Source organism: Fulmarus glacialis, unplaced genomic scaffold (assembly GCF_000690835.1).
Source record: "Fulmarus glacialis isolate BGI_N327 unplaced genomic scaffold, ASM69083v1 scaffold26785, whole genome shotgun sequence".
In the NCBI taxonomy this organism is placed as follows: Eukaryota; Metazoa; Chordata; class Aves; order Procellariiformes; family Procellariidae; genus Fulmarus; species Fulmarus glacialis.
In genome coordinates this window covers 693-18,979 of record NW_009211542.1, presented here as the reverse complement: position 1 = coordinate 18,979, position 18,287 = coordinate 693, and the positions used below count along the sequence as shown (strand labels likewise).

The 18,287-nt window shown below is 37.6% G+C and overlaps 1 protein-coding gene across 1 annotated transcript; it reads left to right on the top strand.

Annotated features, from left to right (window-relative positions):
* Nucleotides 1-2,022: 2,022 nt before the first annotated feature.
* Nucleotides 2,023-18,079, top strand: LOC104070255 (transmembrane protein 181-like). Its single transcript, XM_009577586.1, has 10 exons — nt 2,023-2,036; nt 4,688-4,791; nt 9,551-9,606; nt 11,417-11,507; nt 12,112-12,230; nt 13,224-13,343; nt 15,265-15,345; nt 16,344-16,443; nt 17,229-17,359; nt 17,984-18,079. Exons 1-10 carry the CDS (start codon nt 2,023-2,025, stop codon nt 18,077-18,079), a joined length of 912 nt encoding a protein of 303 aa, XP_009575881.1.
* Nucleotides 18,080-18,287: the final 208 nt, after the last annotated feature.

The following is an 18,287-nucleotide window of genomic DNA, read 5'->3' as shown; positions in this document are numbered from 1 at the left end:
CCGGCGCGGTCCGCTAGGTCTCGGGGAGGGCAGGCACCGACCCGATGCTGCCGGGACCGGGACGTCCTTGTTTGCTTGGGACCGGGTCCGGGGCGGGGAGAAGAAATGCCTTCTCTGTCCGGGTGCGGTAACTTAAGCCTTTCCCTTGTAAAGACCTGAATCTTGTCATTCAGTTTATACGCGTTAATTCTCATTAAGGAAGTAAGATCACCGAGGGTTACATTAATGTTTCTGAGGCTATGGTTCACCAGTCAGAAACCTGAGAGTAACTACCCGCTTCTTTAGAGGAACGCTGCGGTTTTTCCTCTTACCTGGTGAATAACCCTCCCTGTATCTCCACTGTCAGATTGTGCCTGTTAAGGAAAAAGAAAAACTTATTTTCCCGGATGTGTCTCCGCATGGATAAAGTGATAGTCCTGACTAATTACTCAGACTTCAATGAGTACAACAAACAAGACACTAAAAAAAAGCCAAACCCACCCTGTGCACACGAGCTGTTTAGCAAAGTCATGGTTAGCTTTCAGTTGTCGTACAACAGTATCACGTAGTACTGTTGATATGAGTTGTATGCATCTTTTTATGTAGTCATGTGCTACCTCATTAGTTATTAACCATGGTGGAACACACCTGCAAGAAGAAATTCAAGGTCTTCTGAGGGACACCGAAGCAAGCAGTGTCTTTAAACCATGAGAAAGTGCAGTATGTGCAGATAGACCCAGTACTATGAATATAGGTAGCATATCTAATAATTTAAATCAAAGTGGTGTTGATGGTTTTATTTGGGAGTGAGCCTAAAATAGAACAGAGCAGTTGGAGGCAAAGATGTTGAGGCTAGTATATCAGAAAAACTACTGTACGTAAAGGTGAGTTATTTCTGATTTTAACATAACTCTGTGCTATCTACTGCTTAATCCCACTGCTGAAGCACAGCCTCCCCGTCTGCAAAGTGAGTGTCTTAAGTGAAAACTATTGTATAGAAGGCTCTGTTTTTCATGGTAGCCTTTACTCTAATAAAGACTGTGTTGTGCAGGCGTTAGAAGTGACTTGAAGATGAGGAACAGCCTGAGAAACATTTTGCTTAACCATTTGAGCCAAAACTTTACTCAAAGAGGAAGATTTAACCTACCTTTACAACTCACATATGAATGGCTACTGAAAGATTGCAGTTGTTACAGCTGTGTGTTTCCATAGTTCACTCTATCACAGATTGCATTAGTGCAGTTTAGTTTTTACTGACTACTGTTTGAGGTGTCTATGTATAGTGTTTCTCTGTATCTCAGTGAGTTCTGCTCCTTTGCAGTTAGTTTCAGACATGTCCAATTTAATTATAAAATATTTAGTTTCTTTCTGAGTTAGGATAAAACGCAGTACAGGTGATAAAAGCTGCCTGAGAAATCTGCAGACACTTGGATGGCTAGTCTTAAGCTTCGGACTACCTTGGCTAGGCTGATTAAAGCGTCTTCCATCGGTAAAGCAAAGCACAGTTCTTTACTCGTTTGAACAGGTGCTTCCAGAGTGAGGAACCTTTTTTGCTTTTCCTATAAATGCCTTTCAAACATTTCATTCTTTATTAGGCTTTTCAGATGTAAGAAAGAAGCTGTTAGTGGGGGATCATCAACTTGTACTTACGTATATGCATAAATTTTGTATAATCTCTTTCCAAAAGGCAGATGTTAAACAATGAACCTACGGGAGGATCATTTTATCTGCTTTGTATGTCAGCTGGTGGTAGGCTGAAATGAGACGCTTAAACCACACAAGGAAATTCTGTTATTGCAGCGAGGGGCAATGAAGAATACATCATCCGATAGGAATGCTATAAATTGTTGTTTGCTGTCATGATAAATGTAGTTAAGATTTGGCCGAGTTCTTACATTTGCTCTTACAAAAAGTGTCCGTGTTGCCTTACTGACCTGTAAAGTAGCACATACAGTCAGTGGCTTAAATGAGACTTCAGGAGTACCAGTATGAAAGAAGAAGGGAAAAGACAGTGTGTCCCTCCTTTCTTTGTAAAGCGCCAGCATGACTGTTCTTAGGTAGGTGTATATGTACCCATTTTGACTACTGGGTATTGCACCACCTGGAGAGGAGTTGGAATAAAGAATGAGCCAATGTCTGGAACATGTTTCTTCGAAAGCTTGCAAGGTCATCTGTGCTCTGGTGTATGAGTAAACCAAGGTGATAATTGCCCATAGCTGTAAAGCTGTGAGTGTTGGCTGGGTGAACTCTGGTGACTTTCCTGTAAGGACTGCGGAGATGAAACTGCTTTTCATGTTCGCATTATGCGCTTTGAAATGTCTACAGAAAATTGGAAAATAGAAAGCTTATCAACATAACCAAGAATATGCATAACAAGTCAGAAGTACCCTGCATCAGACTGTAGCTGTTAAGCGGATGCCCAGATGTAAGCTATTAAGAACAACACAAGCATATGTGATACTTTCCTGCATATATATGATACTCTTCCAGTCTTCAGCTATTCTCAACCCATGGACTTTCGAATCCAGACCTGGTTTCTGTGTATTGAGTATTCCTCAGTGGGTGCTCTTCCATGAAGCATTTGGTATCCACTTGAACCCTTATAGTTAATTTAGGCGTATCAACATTTTATATACCATTTTTATATATCAAGGATTTTCTTGTTAAGATAGTATTTTGGTATCTCAAGATAATATCCCATACATGGTGTTCTTAGGCAGACAAGGAATACCAGATCATCTGTAGAACTGAAGGAGCCCTTGGAACCAATAGGAAAATGCAGCTTATTTAGTTAGTTAGTTATTTTAGTACTAGTACAGATGTAATAGCTTTAGAGTGGTTTAAGTGCATGAAGGCTAAGGTGTTAAGACATTGATTTAAGGAAAATACTGTAGTTACATCGCTGCAAAAGTTGTGCAGACAAGTTCTGGTTTGAAATGCCTCTATTAATTGGCATTTTTCAAAGTCAACTTAAAATCATATTTGTCTGTGAGACTTCTGTGTAGTGATCTCTGTGACAAAGACCTGATCTGTTCCTGTTTATGGTTGTGATAATTTCATGTACGATTTACCTTTTTTGCCTGTACAATCAGCTATTCTGACTGCTTAGACTGGTGCGGGACTTTTGCTCAGCATAACGGTGTGTGGCAAGGCAAGTTACACTGTTTGCAGGTGCTGTGCCCGGAGTCCTCTACAGCCACTTTGCACAAACTTGTAGCATTTACAGTTATTTGCTTGCAGTTCTCATTACTTCTGTGGGTTTTTCCTCCCTTCCCCACCTCCTTTGTGAGTTAAATTAAGATTGGATCTTAACTTCACAGTAAAGGAATGATGTAATTATTTTTGTAGTGCCTCGTTTGGAGAGAATGCAGTGATTCTTAAAGAAAATAGATGTTATTATTAAATCCTTTTAATGGTTTAAAGTTAATTGTTTGCCTGGCTTTTAAGGGCTGACAGGCATGCAGGCCTGGGGTACCTGGTCCCAGAATTCAGGCTGGGCTTATGGAAAGATTCCACCATCTTTTCTGCATTTCTTCATTAATGTAGTGAACCAGTAAGAGCACCATTCAGCTGGTGAAAAGAAGTTTTATTCCAAGCTGAAAGGGAGTACTGTCATTAAAGTCTTACGCTTTCATTTCTTTCCGTGATGGTGCTCTTACAACTTTTATTGGAAAACACCACCACCACACTCACCCCCCCTCCAATCCTACAGCTTTCCCATATAAACTGTACAGCTTTCTATGATCATACCTACTGGAACAGCAGTAGAAAATCAACTATATGGTGGCTCAGTTCTGGCACAACTCAAAACAAAATGTTGCTTGTATTTTGAAACGTGGTGGATTTGTCCTTTTTTGAACTATGCATTTAACAAAAAGGAAGATAAAGGAGGGATATGTTATGTAGGATTAATTCTTCGATCATATTTCCCTTAAGCTAACAGATATTTCCCTTAAGCTTACAGAACTGGAATTTACCTGTTTCCAGGAGAATGCAATTGGTCCTTTCAGTACTTTTTTTTCCCCTCTATTTTGTCTTTGACCTAATGATAACCACCAACCAGTTGTGGAAGAGATGTTATTGCTTTTATGTGTATTTGTATTTAAGTGTCTAATAATAAACTTAAGTTCAGGTTTCTATTTCCCAAGCTTTGGTGGAGCTCAGACAAGAATGCAGAGCCTGAGCATGCACATCTAGCAGATCTGAAGTTCTGCCTTACTCCTTGTTAGGGATGATCCTGCAGGGATGAAGTATATATATGATGTAGAAAACTCATCAAGATCCTGTGCAAGTAACTGAGTTGTTAGTGAAGTCAATCCCTTTAGGTTAAGCTGTCATTGCAGGAGACATGGTATCGTGGCTGTTTAAATTATTAACGCATGAACTAAAAAAATGTAACTTTTTCTCCCTCTAAGAAATGCTTTCTCTTGCTCAAGTCTTAGGACAATAGAAAACCCTAGCATAAAAGGAATGGGCAAAATTCATACATTTTGAGGCGCAGATGTGCATGCACCTACATATGTCTAATAATTCCTAGTAGTTAACCTTACTCTATAAAGCAGCATTAATTTTTTTTTTCTAAGTGTTAGGTTTTACCTCAGAGTTTGGTCTAATTTTCTTTGTGGAGGAATGAATGGGGTCTATTTTTTTTTTCCCCTTTAGAAATATGACTGACAGCTAATTCTGTGCTTTCTTTTGCTTCCTGTAGGCTGGCACCGATGCGATTATATACACTGTCCAAACGGCATTTTGTTCTGGTCTTTGTAGTATTCTTTGTTTGTTTTGGTTTGACAGTCTTCATAGGAATAGCAGGTAAGGATGCTGTCTTTTTAAAAGGTTACAGTTCTTGTATGCTTTGTCTAAACCTGTTGGTATTTACAGATGTATTTAAATGCTAGTAAGCTTAGTGCCCCTGAGATGTCTGAGGAAGCATTACTTTTGACAGGGAGGGGGAAGTGTTTCTTCCATCTCATTTTTTCATAGGAGTACTACCTACACAGATTTGGTATTTGCAACTGCTTTGCAGGGAGGAGTCAGTAAAGTAAAACAAAACCAGCTTCATTGTAACATAATTTTTCAGCAGACTGCTACATTAATTTTCTTCTTTGTATTTCAATCTGTAAAATTGTGGTGCTAATACTTGATTTCCTATGAGGAAGTAGATAACTATTTGTAAAGCCTTCTAAATGTTTGGGTGATAAATGCCACCAAAATATAAAATATTTTAGTAATGTAAAAATACAAACTTCTGTTGTCGAACATATATGAGCTTAGGTCTCTGGTTTCAAAGACCTTTGTGGGAGTCATGACGTGATCTGGGCGGCTAAGCACTCAGTGCCTGGATACTTATCCTGGAGATCAGGGAGATTTGTGGAAGTCTGGTCGACAAAGATGCAGAGTGTCATTAGGCAGATGGAAGCGTGGGAGCCCTCTGTATTTCATGCCAGAGAGCTTTTCCAGGTCTAAAACGTACTTGAAAAAGAAGTCAGTGTGCTGTCACTGCAGTGCTAATAAGCTAATACTCTGCTGTCAGGATAGCTTTGTCAACACAGAAGTTAAATGACAGACAGGGAGAGGGGAAGGGAGGGACTTGTACTCCTTAAGCAACCTGCCCCCATGTAAGAATTATTTAAGGACGTTACCACCTCCCCCCGCTTTACTGCTTAGTTCCACGTCACCCAGCGTGTCCTCCTGTGCCACTCTCTGACACCTCTTGACCTGTATGTAAGGTTGTCTCTACCTCTGCCCTGTCCTTCACTTCCTTTAGAATGAGACGGGCTGCCCAGGCCTGGGACTTATCCGCTCCTGCCTGCCTTGGAAAGAAGCGGGGGGTTAATTGGAAGCAGCTGTTTGGGCTTTTTGTGCTCATCCGTGCCATGTAGGCAGTAGATTCTTCATAATAGCATTAAATAATAAAATTTGTCTGTGAAATAAACCCTTCTTTCCTGCTGTTTGATTTATTGTAGCAGCCTAAGGTCCAAACAGACTTTCAGTTCATAAAGGTTAATCACTGATATTCCTGTGACTTGCCTAAGGGCATTATTTGGCCACTAAAATACCGGATAAATACATTTACAAAAATGTGTTTTATATGAATGATAAAGGAAAAAAACTGGAATTACTTAATTTAGTGTCATTTGGCTATTTGGCTTAAAAATTGAACCATATTTGTAGTTGTGTATTTATACTGCCCAGTTGCAAGAAATGCAAGAAAATTGTTTTACGTAAGACTAGGCAAAAAGCAGTGCTCCTAGAAGAGAAAACTGAGCATTTCATTCTTAATCGGTAGCAGAACCTGAAAGAGAGCCGTGTCGGTGTGTTGCATTGCATCTGTGTGCAGAGCGATCTGATGATGTGGTTGCCTTTGGTCCAGGGGCTTGGCTGCTGTAAGCGGCGCTTGGTCATCTGTACCCTGCTGGGGTCCCAGGACTCGCCTGTGATCCCCTTTGGGAACTGGTACGGCTGTGAGATTCTTGTCCTTGTAAGATTGGTTTGCTGGATAGTTTTGTTGACAAAGCATGAACACAGTTCATTATTATAACTTAATTATTTTTAAAAGAATGCTGTTTATCTTGGGAGGAGACCCACTGAACACTTACTGTGATGTTTTTCACGTCTTTTGTTGACAGCTCCTTGCTTCCTGTGAGTAGAGGGAGGGGCACAAACAATAGAGTTCTCCCTCATTAAAGGGTGCAGTCTGAGCAAAACTTACCAAACCCACTAAGTAAATGAAAAAGTGGGAGATACATCCATATTTTCTGTGCTACTTGAATATGCCATTGCCCATACTTAACATCTCTACGTGCAGTTTGGGAAGCCTAGCAGAAGTCTTGTTTCTCATCTGAGAAAACAAGACAGTTTAATCTGAGGTGGCTGTTGCTCTTCGGTTCTTGTAACCCAAGATAGACACAGACTTGTTTTTTTTTTCCCAAGTTACATTCACTTTCTTTCCCTTTTCCCAAGGGGTCTGTGTTATCTTTGGGGTGAGACAAGTGCAAGGAAAATACAAAGTGCAGAGCTCATTTTCTGTACCTGTGCAGCTTTCCTGTTCACCACCTCAGGGTGGTTCCTTGCTTTCAGATGCGATTCTGTTAACTGAGCAAAACTAAAAGAAAAACAGTAACAATGTCATTTAATCACCATTTTTTAATAAAATGACCACAGCATCATTTTGGTCAGTTGCTTTAAAAAACTTTAATACATTGCTTTCTAGAGGAGTAGCCGTTATAGCAGCAGAACCTCATTATTTTTTTGGTTGCTCCTCTTAAAAACTGGGACTATGATCTCTCTGCCCCAATATTGGTTCATATCTTCTGGTAAAAAAAAAACTTTTAAAAAAGGCTCATTCTGTTGTTTTTCTTAAGACTTAATTACTGAAATACGATGACTTATCAACTGTGAGCACTTACTGAAATTGAATTATGCTTTTCAAAACAAAAATGCCTTCCAAAAATCTGCCCTGTTTATATGTACTTGAGAACTGAAAAGTTCAGTGACGCAGAACTGACTTTATAGTGGGTGGGTGTTAGAGAAGTTGAACTGTAATTCTAATATGAAGCTTTGAGTGTGATGGGTGAAATTCTTCATTTTTCCATTTAAAGTCTGTAAGATGGTTAATATTATTAATATGGTAATTAGAGTGGTTATAGAAGACCAAGCAATGCTGCATGTTTAGAGCTGTCGTGATAGTTAACCTAAAATACTTCTTGCACAGAATGATCCCATGTTGCTCATTTATAAACTTCCTTGTTTTCCATTCTTTCTCTGTAGTAACTTTGAAGTCCATGGTCTTTGTGAAAAACTGCTTTTCTTGCGTAATTCTGTTAATACTAATTTTGTGGCTGAAACAGCATGTTTTGAGGATTAATAACTTACATTAAATTGCCAGACTGAATACATAAGGGGAAAGACCATTTGGACAGAGAAATCTTACTGTAACTGGGAAGCCCCTGGGGTGACCCAAATATACACATATATGTCCTGCCTATGTCCCTACCTGCTATACATCTCCTCTGTGTTTCTTCACACCCCGGTATATATACAGACTTTCTCCTACTCTTTCATTTTTTCTGGTTTAGTTTGTGTATGGACATATGCATGCATGAGTACATAATTTTGTGTATGTACATACATGCATGCATTCCTCATCTCCCAGTACCATGTGTTCTTGCATACCTAAGAAGGCTAAGGGAAAACTGTACCACTGTCTACAACAACCTTATCAGAGGATACACAGAAGATGGGGCTAGACTCTTCTCAGAGGTGCATGATGATAGGATGAGAGGCAACAGACGCAAACTGGAACACAAGAAATTCCAGTTAGATATTAGGAAATTTTTTCTTACCATAAGGCTGGTTAAATACTGGAACAAGTTGCTCAGGGAGGTTGTGGGAGTATCTGTCTTTAGAGATGTTCAAGACTTGACTGGATGTGGCCCTTAGCAACCTAATCTAGTTAAACAAGAGGGTGGACTAGATGGCCTCTGGAGCTCTCTTGTAACATAAATTATTATTTTATTGCTTCCCATTTACTGTATACAGAACTAGAGGTAGGGTGTGAGTGGACAGATGCAGTTGATCAGTGCCTGTTAAGTGTGCGTGTCTGTATCCAGAATGATTGGAGGAATGGTTGCATAAAAAGTCTGGTAGCAAGCTGAACATCTCCCACATCTCCAACAATTGGACATGAAACTCCATTGATTAAATGGATTGTCTGTTTTAGGAGAAATTGTTTATGGAACTTTTATGCAATTATGTTTATTTATGTTTATTAATATATTATAGCCTCAAATTTCTATAAAAAAGGAGGGGCCCAATCTGAGTAGGCTGAGAACTGTTCCTAAACAAACATGTGGGTATCTTGGCTTGAACAGACCAATGCGATGAAAATCCAGCACTAGCCAGAGAGTACTGTTGTTGTGATTGTACAAGCAAGTACACTACACATACATAAAAAGGCATTGGCATTATGCACTCAAATACAATGGGATATGTTTGTCCTGGTACCTGAGCTTTGAGTGCAATGCGTTATGGATGCTATGCTCTATGTAAATCAGGTAATGGTAGCAGTTTGGCTGTAGAAATTTTATAGTGCAATTAAATATGTGGTTTTTTCGGGTGGTTTTTGCAGCCCTTGTTGAGGTTCAAGTTGCTGTAACAACAGTGCCACTGGTGCTTAGCTAGCTTTTTCTGTAGCTGAGTATTTTCATGACTGCAGTGTACAGCTTAGTTCGGGAAAAATACTGTGTGATTTGTTGTAGTAGTTCAGAGTATACATGCAGGGCTTCTGACATGGAGTTCTTGATATATAATTTACTTTCTATTTAATCATGTCTAGAAATACTATGGCAGAGAGGCTTAAAGGAACATTCAGGCCAAGTTTATTAATGATATTGAAATGTCTAAGTGATTTACCCTTCAGCTTAAACATCTGAAAAGTGGGATACTATTTACCTGCTTTGCAGGGAGGTATTTTGCACAGTCTTTTGACATCCTAAATTTACGTCATTACTTATCAGTAATACGCATACTTCAATATAATTTTCTTTCTTCCTTCTTATATATTGTTTAGGTCCTAATGTAATTGAAACTTCTGTAGCAAGAACCGACTTAAATAACAGCCTAAAGGTAAGAGTTAGTAAATATCATTGGATTACATGAATGGCTTTATTTGATGTCAGTAATGTTAAACATTCCCCTCCTTCCCCGCAATTATTTTAAGTATTTAGATTTTTACTGGAAAACTTCTTGGCCACATGGTGCTTTCCAGTTTGAAATTGGACGTGCAATATTGTACTACCACTGTGTTATTTCATAAGTTGGCCCAGCAGCAATTTCTAGTCTCTTACTTTGTCAGCAGGTAAGGTAGAGAATTCTATGATGTTTCTGCACAGTAATTTCTGATAAAGTAGCACTTAAGTGTTGCTAAGATTCCCTGGTGAGTTAATGTTGGAGATTCTTGTAGGGGGGCCAGAAATAGAAATTGAGAACATAAACTGAAAAACAATGCTTTCAGTGGCAACTAGTGATATCCCTTTTGTGATCTTCCTTTCTGTTAGCTGGGAAGGAATATTTCCTTTTCTTGTTAGTTGTTCACTGTCACATGACTGTTGTGGTTTAACCTGGCAGGCAGCCAAATACCACGCAGCTGCTCACTCACTCCCCCCGCCGTGGGACGGGGAGAGAATCGGAAAGGTAAGAGTGAGAAAAACTTGTGAGTTGAGATAAAGACAGTTTAATAGAACAGAGAAGGGAAAATAATAATGGTAATGATAAGATATACAAAATGAGTGATGCACAATGCAATTGCTGACCACCTGCGCTGACCGATAACCATCGTCCTTCCATAGGACCGATAACGATCGGTCCTTCCTGGATCACGCCTACCATTCATATACTGAGCATGATGTCACATGGTATGGAATACCCCATTAGCCAGCTGGGCTGGCTGTCCTGATTATGTTCCCTCCCATCTTGTGTACCTAGCTCAGTCAGCATGAATGGGAGCTGTCCTTGGACTAGGAGGGCACTTAGCAACAACTGAAAACATCAGTGTGTTATCAACATTCTCCTCATACGAAATCCAAAACACAGCACTAGGAAGAAATTTAACCCTATCCCAGCCAAAACCAGGACAGTGACCAAGACATGGGCTCTGGCTTCCTAACATGAACCTTCACATTCATTTTCTTGAAAGCTTTCATATTTTGGTTCTCAGTTCTTGCATTTTTATTTCTGTCTAGCTCTTTGCTGTCAACCTAATATCTAAAGTGATTTTTGTGAAAGTGCTAAAAAAGTTTTGTTGTTTTGTTTTGATTTCTTTTTTGAAGTAAATTTTCTTTAAATACACTGGAACATTTCTTTTTTTGGACTATTAGTCACCTAAATATGTTTCGATTGGTACCAAGCATATTTTTATATCAAATAAGAGAAGTATTTCCTGCATGTAGATTTTATCTGTTAATGATATCTTCCATGCTTTTGAAATGAATGTGGGATTTTTAGAACACCTAGTGGAAAAATAGTTGTTGTTTTCATAATTATAGTTGAACAAGTTTAAAACTGTAGCAGATGAGGGGTCACAAATCTGACTTTTGATGTAAAGTGCTAGAAATGACTTTTTATTTTCAGGCTAGGTCTCAGGATATTGTTTTTTATATCTGAACTTTTTTGTTTTATTGCTGCTGCTTTTATGTGCTTTAAGTAGTCGTACCTTTCCTTACTTCTGTGCTGTGCAAAATCCATGTGCTGTTTAAGCTGCTTCTCTGGAAGACTTACATTTGAGCTGCTTATCATACTGTCCACAGAGTAGCACATATTAAATCTACTCCCAAAAATACTGTCACAAACATAATTAACGTGCCTTTCACCATTGTAACTACAGATATATCATGTAACAGAATAACGGCTAGTGCTAACCTTGTGGGTTTTTTTACAGCTGAAGCCATTTAATTTAAGTTCACCACCACTGTCTACTTACAATCAGCAGCTGTGGCTGACTTGCATAGTTGAGTTGGATCAGCACGATGGTGAGAATCTTACCTAATTCTCAGGAAATTGCTATAGCAACCTGTGTATTGTATATTGTATATTTAATTTCATCTGTCACATACATGATCCTGTTGCTTTCTCACTGTGGTTGGTGGGTTTTTCCTCTGATACAGTTTCTCCCCCTCCACCCCCTGCCCCCCACAAAGACACGGATGGCACTGATCTTGAGAACTGGAAGCAACAGGTATATGGGATAGGTTGGTTGTTATTTCTGTGAAAGCAGTAGTATCTAGAGAATCTGTGTCTCTCTCCCTTCATTTTGAGGGGAATTAGGTGTGTAGATTGTAATTATATTAATTTTTCAATAAAACTTCCCTGTAAATATGTGAGAAATACTGTATTAGTAATTGTTAATCTGTCAAGACTCCATACAGGGCATTTGTGACTTACTGCCTAAGTACATAAATAAAAAGTTTTGTCGTTTTTTTATTAATATACTGGACCTCTACTCCAGTGAAGTATAAGTGAATAACTTTGAATAATCTTTGGATATCATATGTGTTTTAAACTATATTTGGAACTCTATTTGAGATTTCATTTCTGCATGTAGCAATAGCTTAATGTTTTCTCTTTTAATTACAGTATCCCTCAAGAAGAATGTTTCTATGACAGTCAAAGTACTTGGAGTGGTGAAGGATGGAAGCACACCATATGTTAATAATCAAGTTCACAATCGGATGAGATTACTCAGTTGTGCACAAGTATGTGCCTGCTTAAACAAAACTCTGATGCAGTACATTTTCTTTAAATCTATTTGTGTGCATGCTACATTACATTGCAAATGAGATGAATATATCTGTTAAGCACGTCTCAGGAAAGACTCTAGAGTATACTTTTATTTATAATTGCAACCTAGCTAGTAATGCTGACCAAGGTATCTACCTATCCAGCTTTTTTGTTTACTTCTATGACTTGTGTCTATTACTCCTTAAAGACTCCTCTTTCGTATTAGAGTAGCTCTCTGCCAGCAAAGCACTGTGTCCTGCTTAGTCACCTAAACAGATTTAGCAGTACTGAAGAAAGGGATATTGTAGAAGATTGGATATAGGATGCCAGAGGAGAGAAAAATTCTCCTCCAACACCTAGCAGAGAGTCCAAACCAGCTTCTCTAGGTGCAAGTCCTTTAGGAAAGGCATAGCTGAAGGTTTTTGTGATAAGCATATAGGGTAAATCAAATGTTTTCTTTTTATATATATATACACATATATATGAAATCTACAGAAATTAATGAACAGCGTTCCATTAGATTTAATTACACACAGCCAAGAGAGCAATATGCTTGGGTTTTCTCTTTCCTCCTGTTAATTTTTAGAAATTAGTTAGTACAAGATAGCCCCATCTCACAATCTGATGATCTAGAGCTTGACTGACAGAGTTATTCAGATCCTTCCTGGTGCTGCAAGCAGTTGCTTTCACCAGCATAAGTGAAAAGCTAGCCTTGTTTATTGGTTCAACCTTTGATCCTGCTGACTGACTATCAGTTTCTTCTGCTTTGTCTGGTATCTTTCAAGAAATGCTTTATCTGCGGGTCTTGTTTGAGTGTTATTCTGACTGATCAAGATTGGTAAGGCATTTAATAAATATGATAGATATCTGACCATTTAGAAACAAATTCTCCAACCTATACTAACAGTGCATATTCTGGAATAAATTGAAGGCTTTTACATACTATTCTTCACTGTATGTGTTCACAGAAATGCAGTGAAATCATTGTTGTTCACCTTGGCTACCTGAACTACACTCAGTACAACATATTTGTTAGCTTTGAAGATCTAAATAAGTTAACGTACACCATCCAGAATATTACTTTCACAGTAAGTATAAAGTTTTATACTACCAAAAGAAATCTCTTTAATTACTAATGCTGTAGAAGTCTGCTTTAACTGTAATAAAAAAGTTATCTCATTTTTGAAGAAAAACACAAAGATGCATCATAATTAATTTTTCTGTCACTACTAATGTCAGAACTGTTATAGATTTGCTGTTAACTGTCTAGGGCAATTTTTTTAACTCTATAAGGAAAGATTTTTCTTTCAGAATTGCTAATGCTGTTTTCTGGAACAGATAAATTTAGTCTAATTCTTGGGAGATGTTTTTAGCAGTAGGCAAGCTAGACTAGAACATCCAGTTTTCTGCATTTGCATATAGAGATGTTGCCTCTCTAAAGCATGGTATCTTTTTCAGCCTTTCCAGTAGGTGTATCTGAATTAGCAAGATTTTTCCAGACTTTACAAAAGCGTGGGTTAGAAAGATTTAACAAACTCAGAGAAAAATGAAGATTTTTTTTTTTTGACTGTGCTTATGAGGAAGAGAAAAATGTTTATTCAGCTAAAATAAGCAGACTAATAGAATAATTCCCTAAAATAATCCCTAATGAAATAATTAGCTAAATTCATAGTGCTAAAGATTGCTTATAAAACAGTTACATCATCAGTGTGTGCTGATTGGCTCCAGAAAGAAATTTAGAAACATTTGCATAGGGAGAAAATGGAACTAAACCAAATTTATATACAGGTTACTATGGTATATTCTACCTGTATGCAACATTCGATATGTCAGAGCAGGCAGCAAGCAAAAATCTTATGGTAAAGCAAAAGTGGGTTTTATATACTAAATGAACTTCCTGAATATTAATATTTGTAACATTCTAGTGCATAAAGCACATACTCACAAACCCTTTTCTTAGTTCCAGATTTCAGACAGGACAAAGTGTTGGAGTATTTATAGTTGTACAGTTTATTATCTTGCTTTGCAGGCTGCCTTTAAGGCAGACTTGTGCGCAAAACCAAAAAACCCAAACCCAAAGCTCTGCTTTCCCACAGTAATTAAAATTGTCAATTTATTTCATTATTGCAATGGTTTATGATGATCTCAGTTGAAATCATAGATTGCCTTTTGTATGATGGGATTCTCTACGTATAATTTTCATTCTACATTTCCGGTTTAAAAGGACAAGACAGAGGTTGACAGATCTAATACATTGAAAGGTAAAGCTTCTTGTTCAGATGGCAGAGCATATGTTGTACCAGGGAGTTTACATTTCAAAAGTGGCTTCAAAAGAGAAGCATGCCAGGTATGAGATAAATTGTCAACAGAGCAGAGTTTATGGAAACTGACATGTTATAATTAATATTTGTGCCCGTCTAGTAATTAGACGAGAAGAAGGAGCTTTTCCTCCTTACCCTATGAAAAAAGTTCTTTATTTCTGGTTAGGTCATTTACTCTTCCTTCACTTGATTTTCTTTTTTCCACTTCCGTCACAAGAGAATAAGCTTTAAGAAAATGAACCCATTACAGGAAGCATGCCTGTACCTTATCAAGCTCTTCATAATCAATTTATGCATCTGACCTTGGTAATAAAGAACATCATACTGGATTTACTCAATTATTGGCATTCAAACTTTGAATGAAAGTGCAATTGAAATCAATGAAGAATATCCTTCTTGTCCTGAGAAGTGCCTTAACATATGACAACACACGGAGTATGTTACAAAGTGGCAGGGTAAAAGAGAAGCAAGGGTATTAGGCTGCTTTGGTTCTCTTTTCATCAGATAGTCCTATGGGTATGAATTTATCTTTGTCTTTCCATGGTGACATGGTGGAATTTGGTTATACCTTTAAATTTTGAAAAGCCAGAGAACTTTTCAGTATCTGCAGAAAGTGCTAATTATTGATGTCGTATGTTCCCTGTCAAAACATTGTTCATTGGACTATTTTTCTTCTGTTTTCTTGTAGTGGAAGACCTACAATCCAACTTTTTCACAAGTGGAAATATGGTTCCGGTTTGTCTTTGTAGTTCTTACTTTTATGGTCACGGTAAGATTTTGTTTTTCTGGAGTATATTATGTAGGCAGCTGATAACACTGCTCTGTAGTGCTGTGTTTAGTAACTTAACCGCAGGCAGTAGAGTTGAGATATCACTGGATGGGTGTAAAAAATGTTTCTAAAATACTTATGTAATTGCTGCTTTTATGTTTTTACAAGTGGTATTGAAGGGACATTAAGAAAATAGGATAAATGGGAAAACTTGTTTTTCTAAACTCTGATTTTGAATTGAACAGAAAGAATTTTGCTTAAACAAAAGAAATTGTGATTAGATGCTAGAAAAAATTTTTTTTTGCAGTGCAGGTAGGCTCAGACATTGGAATAGGATGCCCAGAGTGTGGGCTTTCTGTCTCTGAAAATGAGCAAAACTCAGCTGAATATGATTTTGATCTAACTTTAAAGTCGTCACTGCCTTGAGTGTGAGGATGGGCCAGATGACCTCCAGAGGTCCCTTACAACCTGAATTATGCTATGATTTAGATTATCTCTCCCCTCCAACCTGGTTTGGCCCCTGGAAAAGAAGTGTTTGGGAAAGAAAAGCAACATAAAATCTAAAATGCAGAATTTTCAGAGTAAGGACACTAAAGCACTGAACACTCGCATAGCATTTTCCTCATATAGATGATGTCACTCAGCAGGTAACTGTGAATGTGATATGGAATCTATTTTTTTAAAAAGTGAGTTTAAGTGGAAGTTGTTGGTAGTATGTGACCAGTAATTAGGCAACGTTTTTTCATACATTGTTGATTTGCGTGGTACTAGCTGGTTTTCTTCTCAGTTTGCTTGAAAGATAAAGTAATTTGCATTGGGGTAAGCCAGCAAACTTGAAGTAGAAGCTAGGAGATGTGGCTCCTGTTTTACAGTGTTCTTAGTGACAAAGACCTCGTGAAGTGGCCTTTGCAATGTGCTGTGTTATCTCTTTACTCTGGTAAAATCATTAAGGCTGTATTCCTTCCTTACAAATTTTTGTTGTTGTTGTTGTTTTATAGTGTCTGTTTGCACATTCCTTGCGGAAATTCTCCATGAGAGACTGGGGCATTGAACAGAAATGGATGTCCATCCTCCTTCCCCTTCTGCTACTTTACAACGGTACTTGTATCCAAAGCTCCCTTTTTTAAAAAAAAAAACAAAAAAAAAAAAACAAAAGAAAGGAAGAAAAAAAGAGAGCTGCACGAGAGAGAGAAGGCAAAATGGAATTTGGCTGTGAACTTATAAGCAGCTGTTTATAAGACTTCAGAAAAATAATTTAAAAAAAAAAAAACAACCCTTTTTAAAGTGTATCAAATTCAAGGGCATAATGAGTAGGTGCATTTCATTCTTTCCAGTCACATGAATGTCAACTTTATTTGTTTAAAGCTCTGACTGGTCTAGGTGGCAGCCACCATACTGAATCTTTCATATAGCGACATGTAAATGCAATTTCTGTGTTTGTCTGCTAAGTCTTACTTCTTCATTTTTCAGATACTTGCGCTTTAGTTAAAAACAGAGGCTACCTTTCATCCGGTAAACCACATCAAATTCTACCACTCTCTAGCAGTACCAAAAGAATATTTGTCTTTCAGTCATTCTATGATAATTTTTTAGGTCATCATCAAGAACAGTGGTTTAGTAGAAAGTCTAATAAAACCTGAAATCTTCTAGAAATGTTGGCAATCATTTCAGATTATTTCCAGAGCACAGAGGATTGCTGCTGGAGGCACCATTTTCTTTGTAAATTACTTTAAGATACAACAAACTTCAATTTCATTTACTGGTGTAATTTGAAAAACCTAGGTTTTTTTTTTCCTCTGAAAATATATTCTGCTTTACTTTTTATAATAGAAAAGACTGTGCTTTTTCCCCTCCAATTTTTTTTTTTTCTTATTTTGTTACAGATCCATTTTTCCCCCTTTCTTTTCTGGTGAACAGCTGGTTTCCTGGAATGCTGGATGATCTATTCCAATCACTGTTTCTGTGTGCACTATTGTTGTTCTGGCTTTGTGTCTACCATGGTATAAGAGTACAGGTAAGGGTGCAACATTATCTACTACTTACTGAGAAGACAGTACTTGTTTTTTCAGTTCTCTCAAAAGGTGACAAAAATTAAACCAAATTCTTAAAAGAGAGACATTTATTTTATTCTTAAAGTACAATGTGACACATGAAGCTTTGGAGTTAAAATTATTTGTGGTGAAGTAGACTGTCTTGAAGCTACCATGCCTAAATGAGGTAGATGGGACAGTCCACTCTAAACTATTGCAAGACAGTCTTCAGAATTATGATGCCATTATGCTTTGTTCTTGCTTGAAGGGTTTTGTTGTTGTATATGGTGGTTGATTGGTTTTTAAACCACTTTAAAGTACTGCATAAGATAAGTATGAATTATGGAGCATATTCCTATATATGCAGTATCAGTGAAATATGTGAAATTATAAATAGGATGCTTCAAATCTACTGCATCTTATTAATACAAATGATGATACAATTTTATGTCTTCTGTAATCACCTGTATAGGTTAAAAATACAGGTGAGTCTTTTAATCTAGTTCATATTGAACGAAACAAAGATGATAGTTATTTTATTCTGTCAAGAATGAATGAAATCTCAAATGTGAGTTCACTCCTTCACCACACTCTTGTTTTCTCAACAGGGGGAAAGGAAGTGCTTAACTTTCTATCTGCCCAAATTCTTTATTGTTGGACTACTGTGGCTTGCCTCTGTTACATTGGGAATATGGCAAACGTAAGTAATTTAAAATTTAGTGCAAAAGTAATGAGCTGAGAGTGTTCAAGAATGAGAAGATTGTTTATAATTAGTGGTATCTGTTTCTTAATGCTCTGATTGTGATATGGGAACGGAGTTCAAATTCTTACATCTTTCTGTTTTGCAAATTGTGGCTGATTTGAAAACAGAATTCTCCATGGACGATCTAATAGTACATAATTTTATAAATC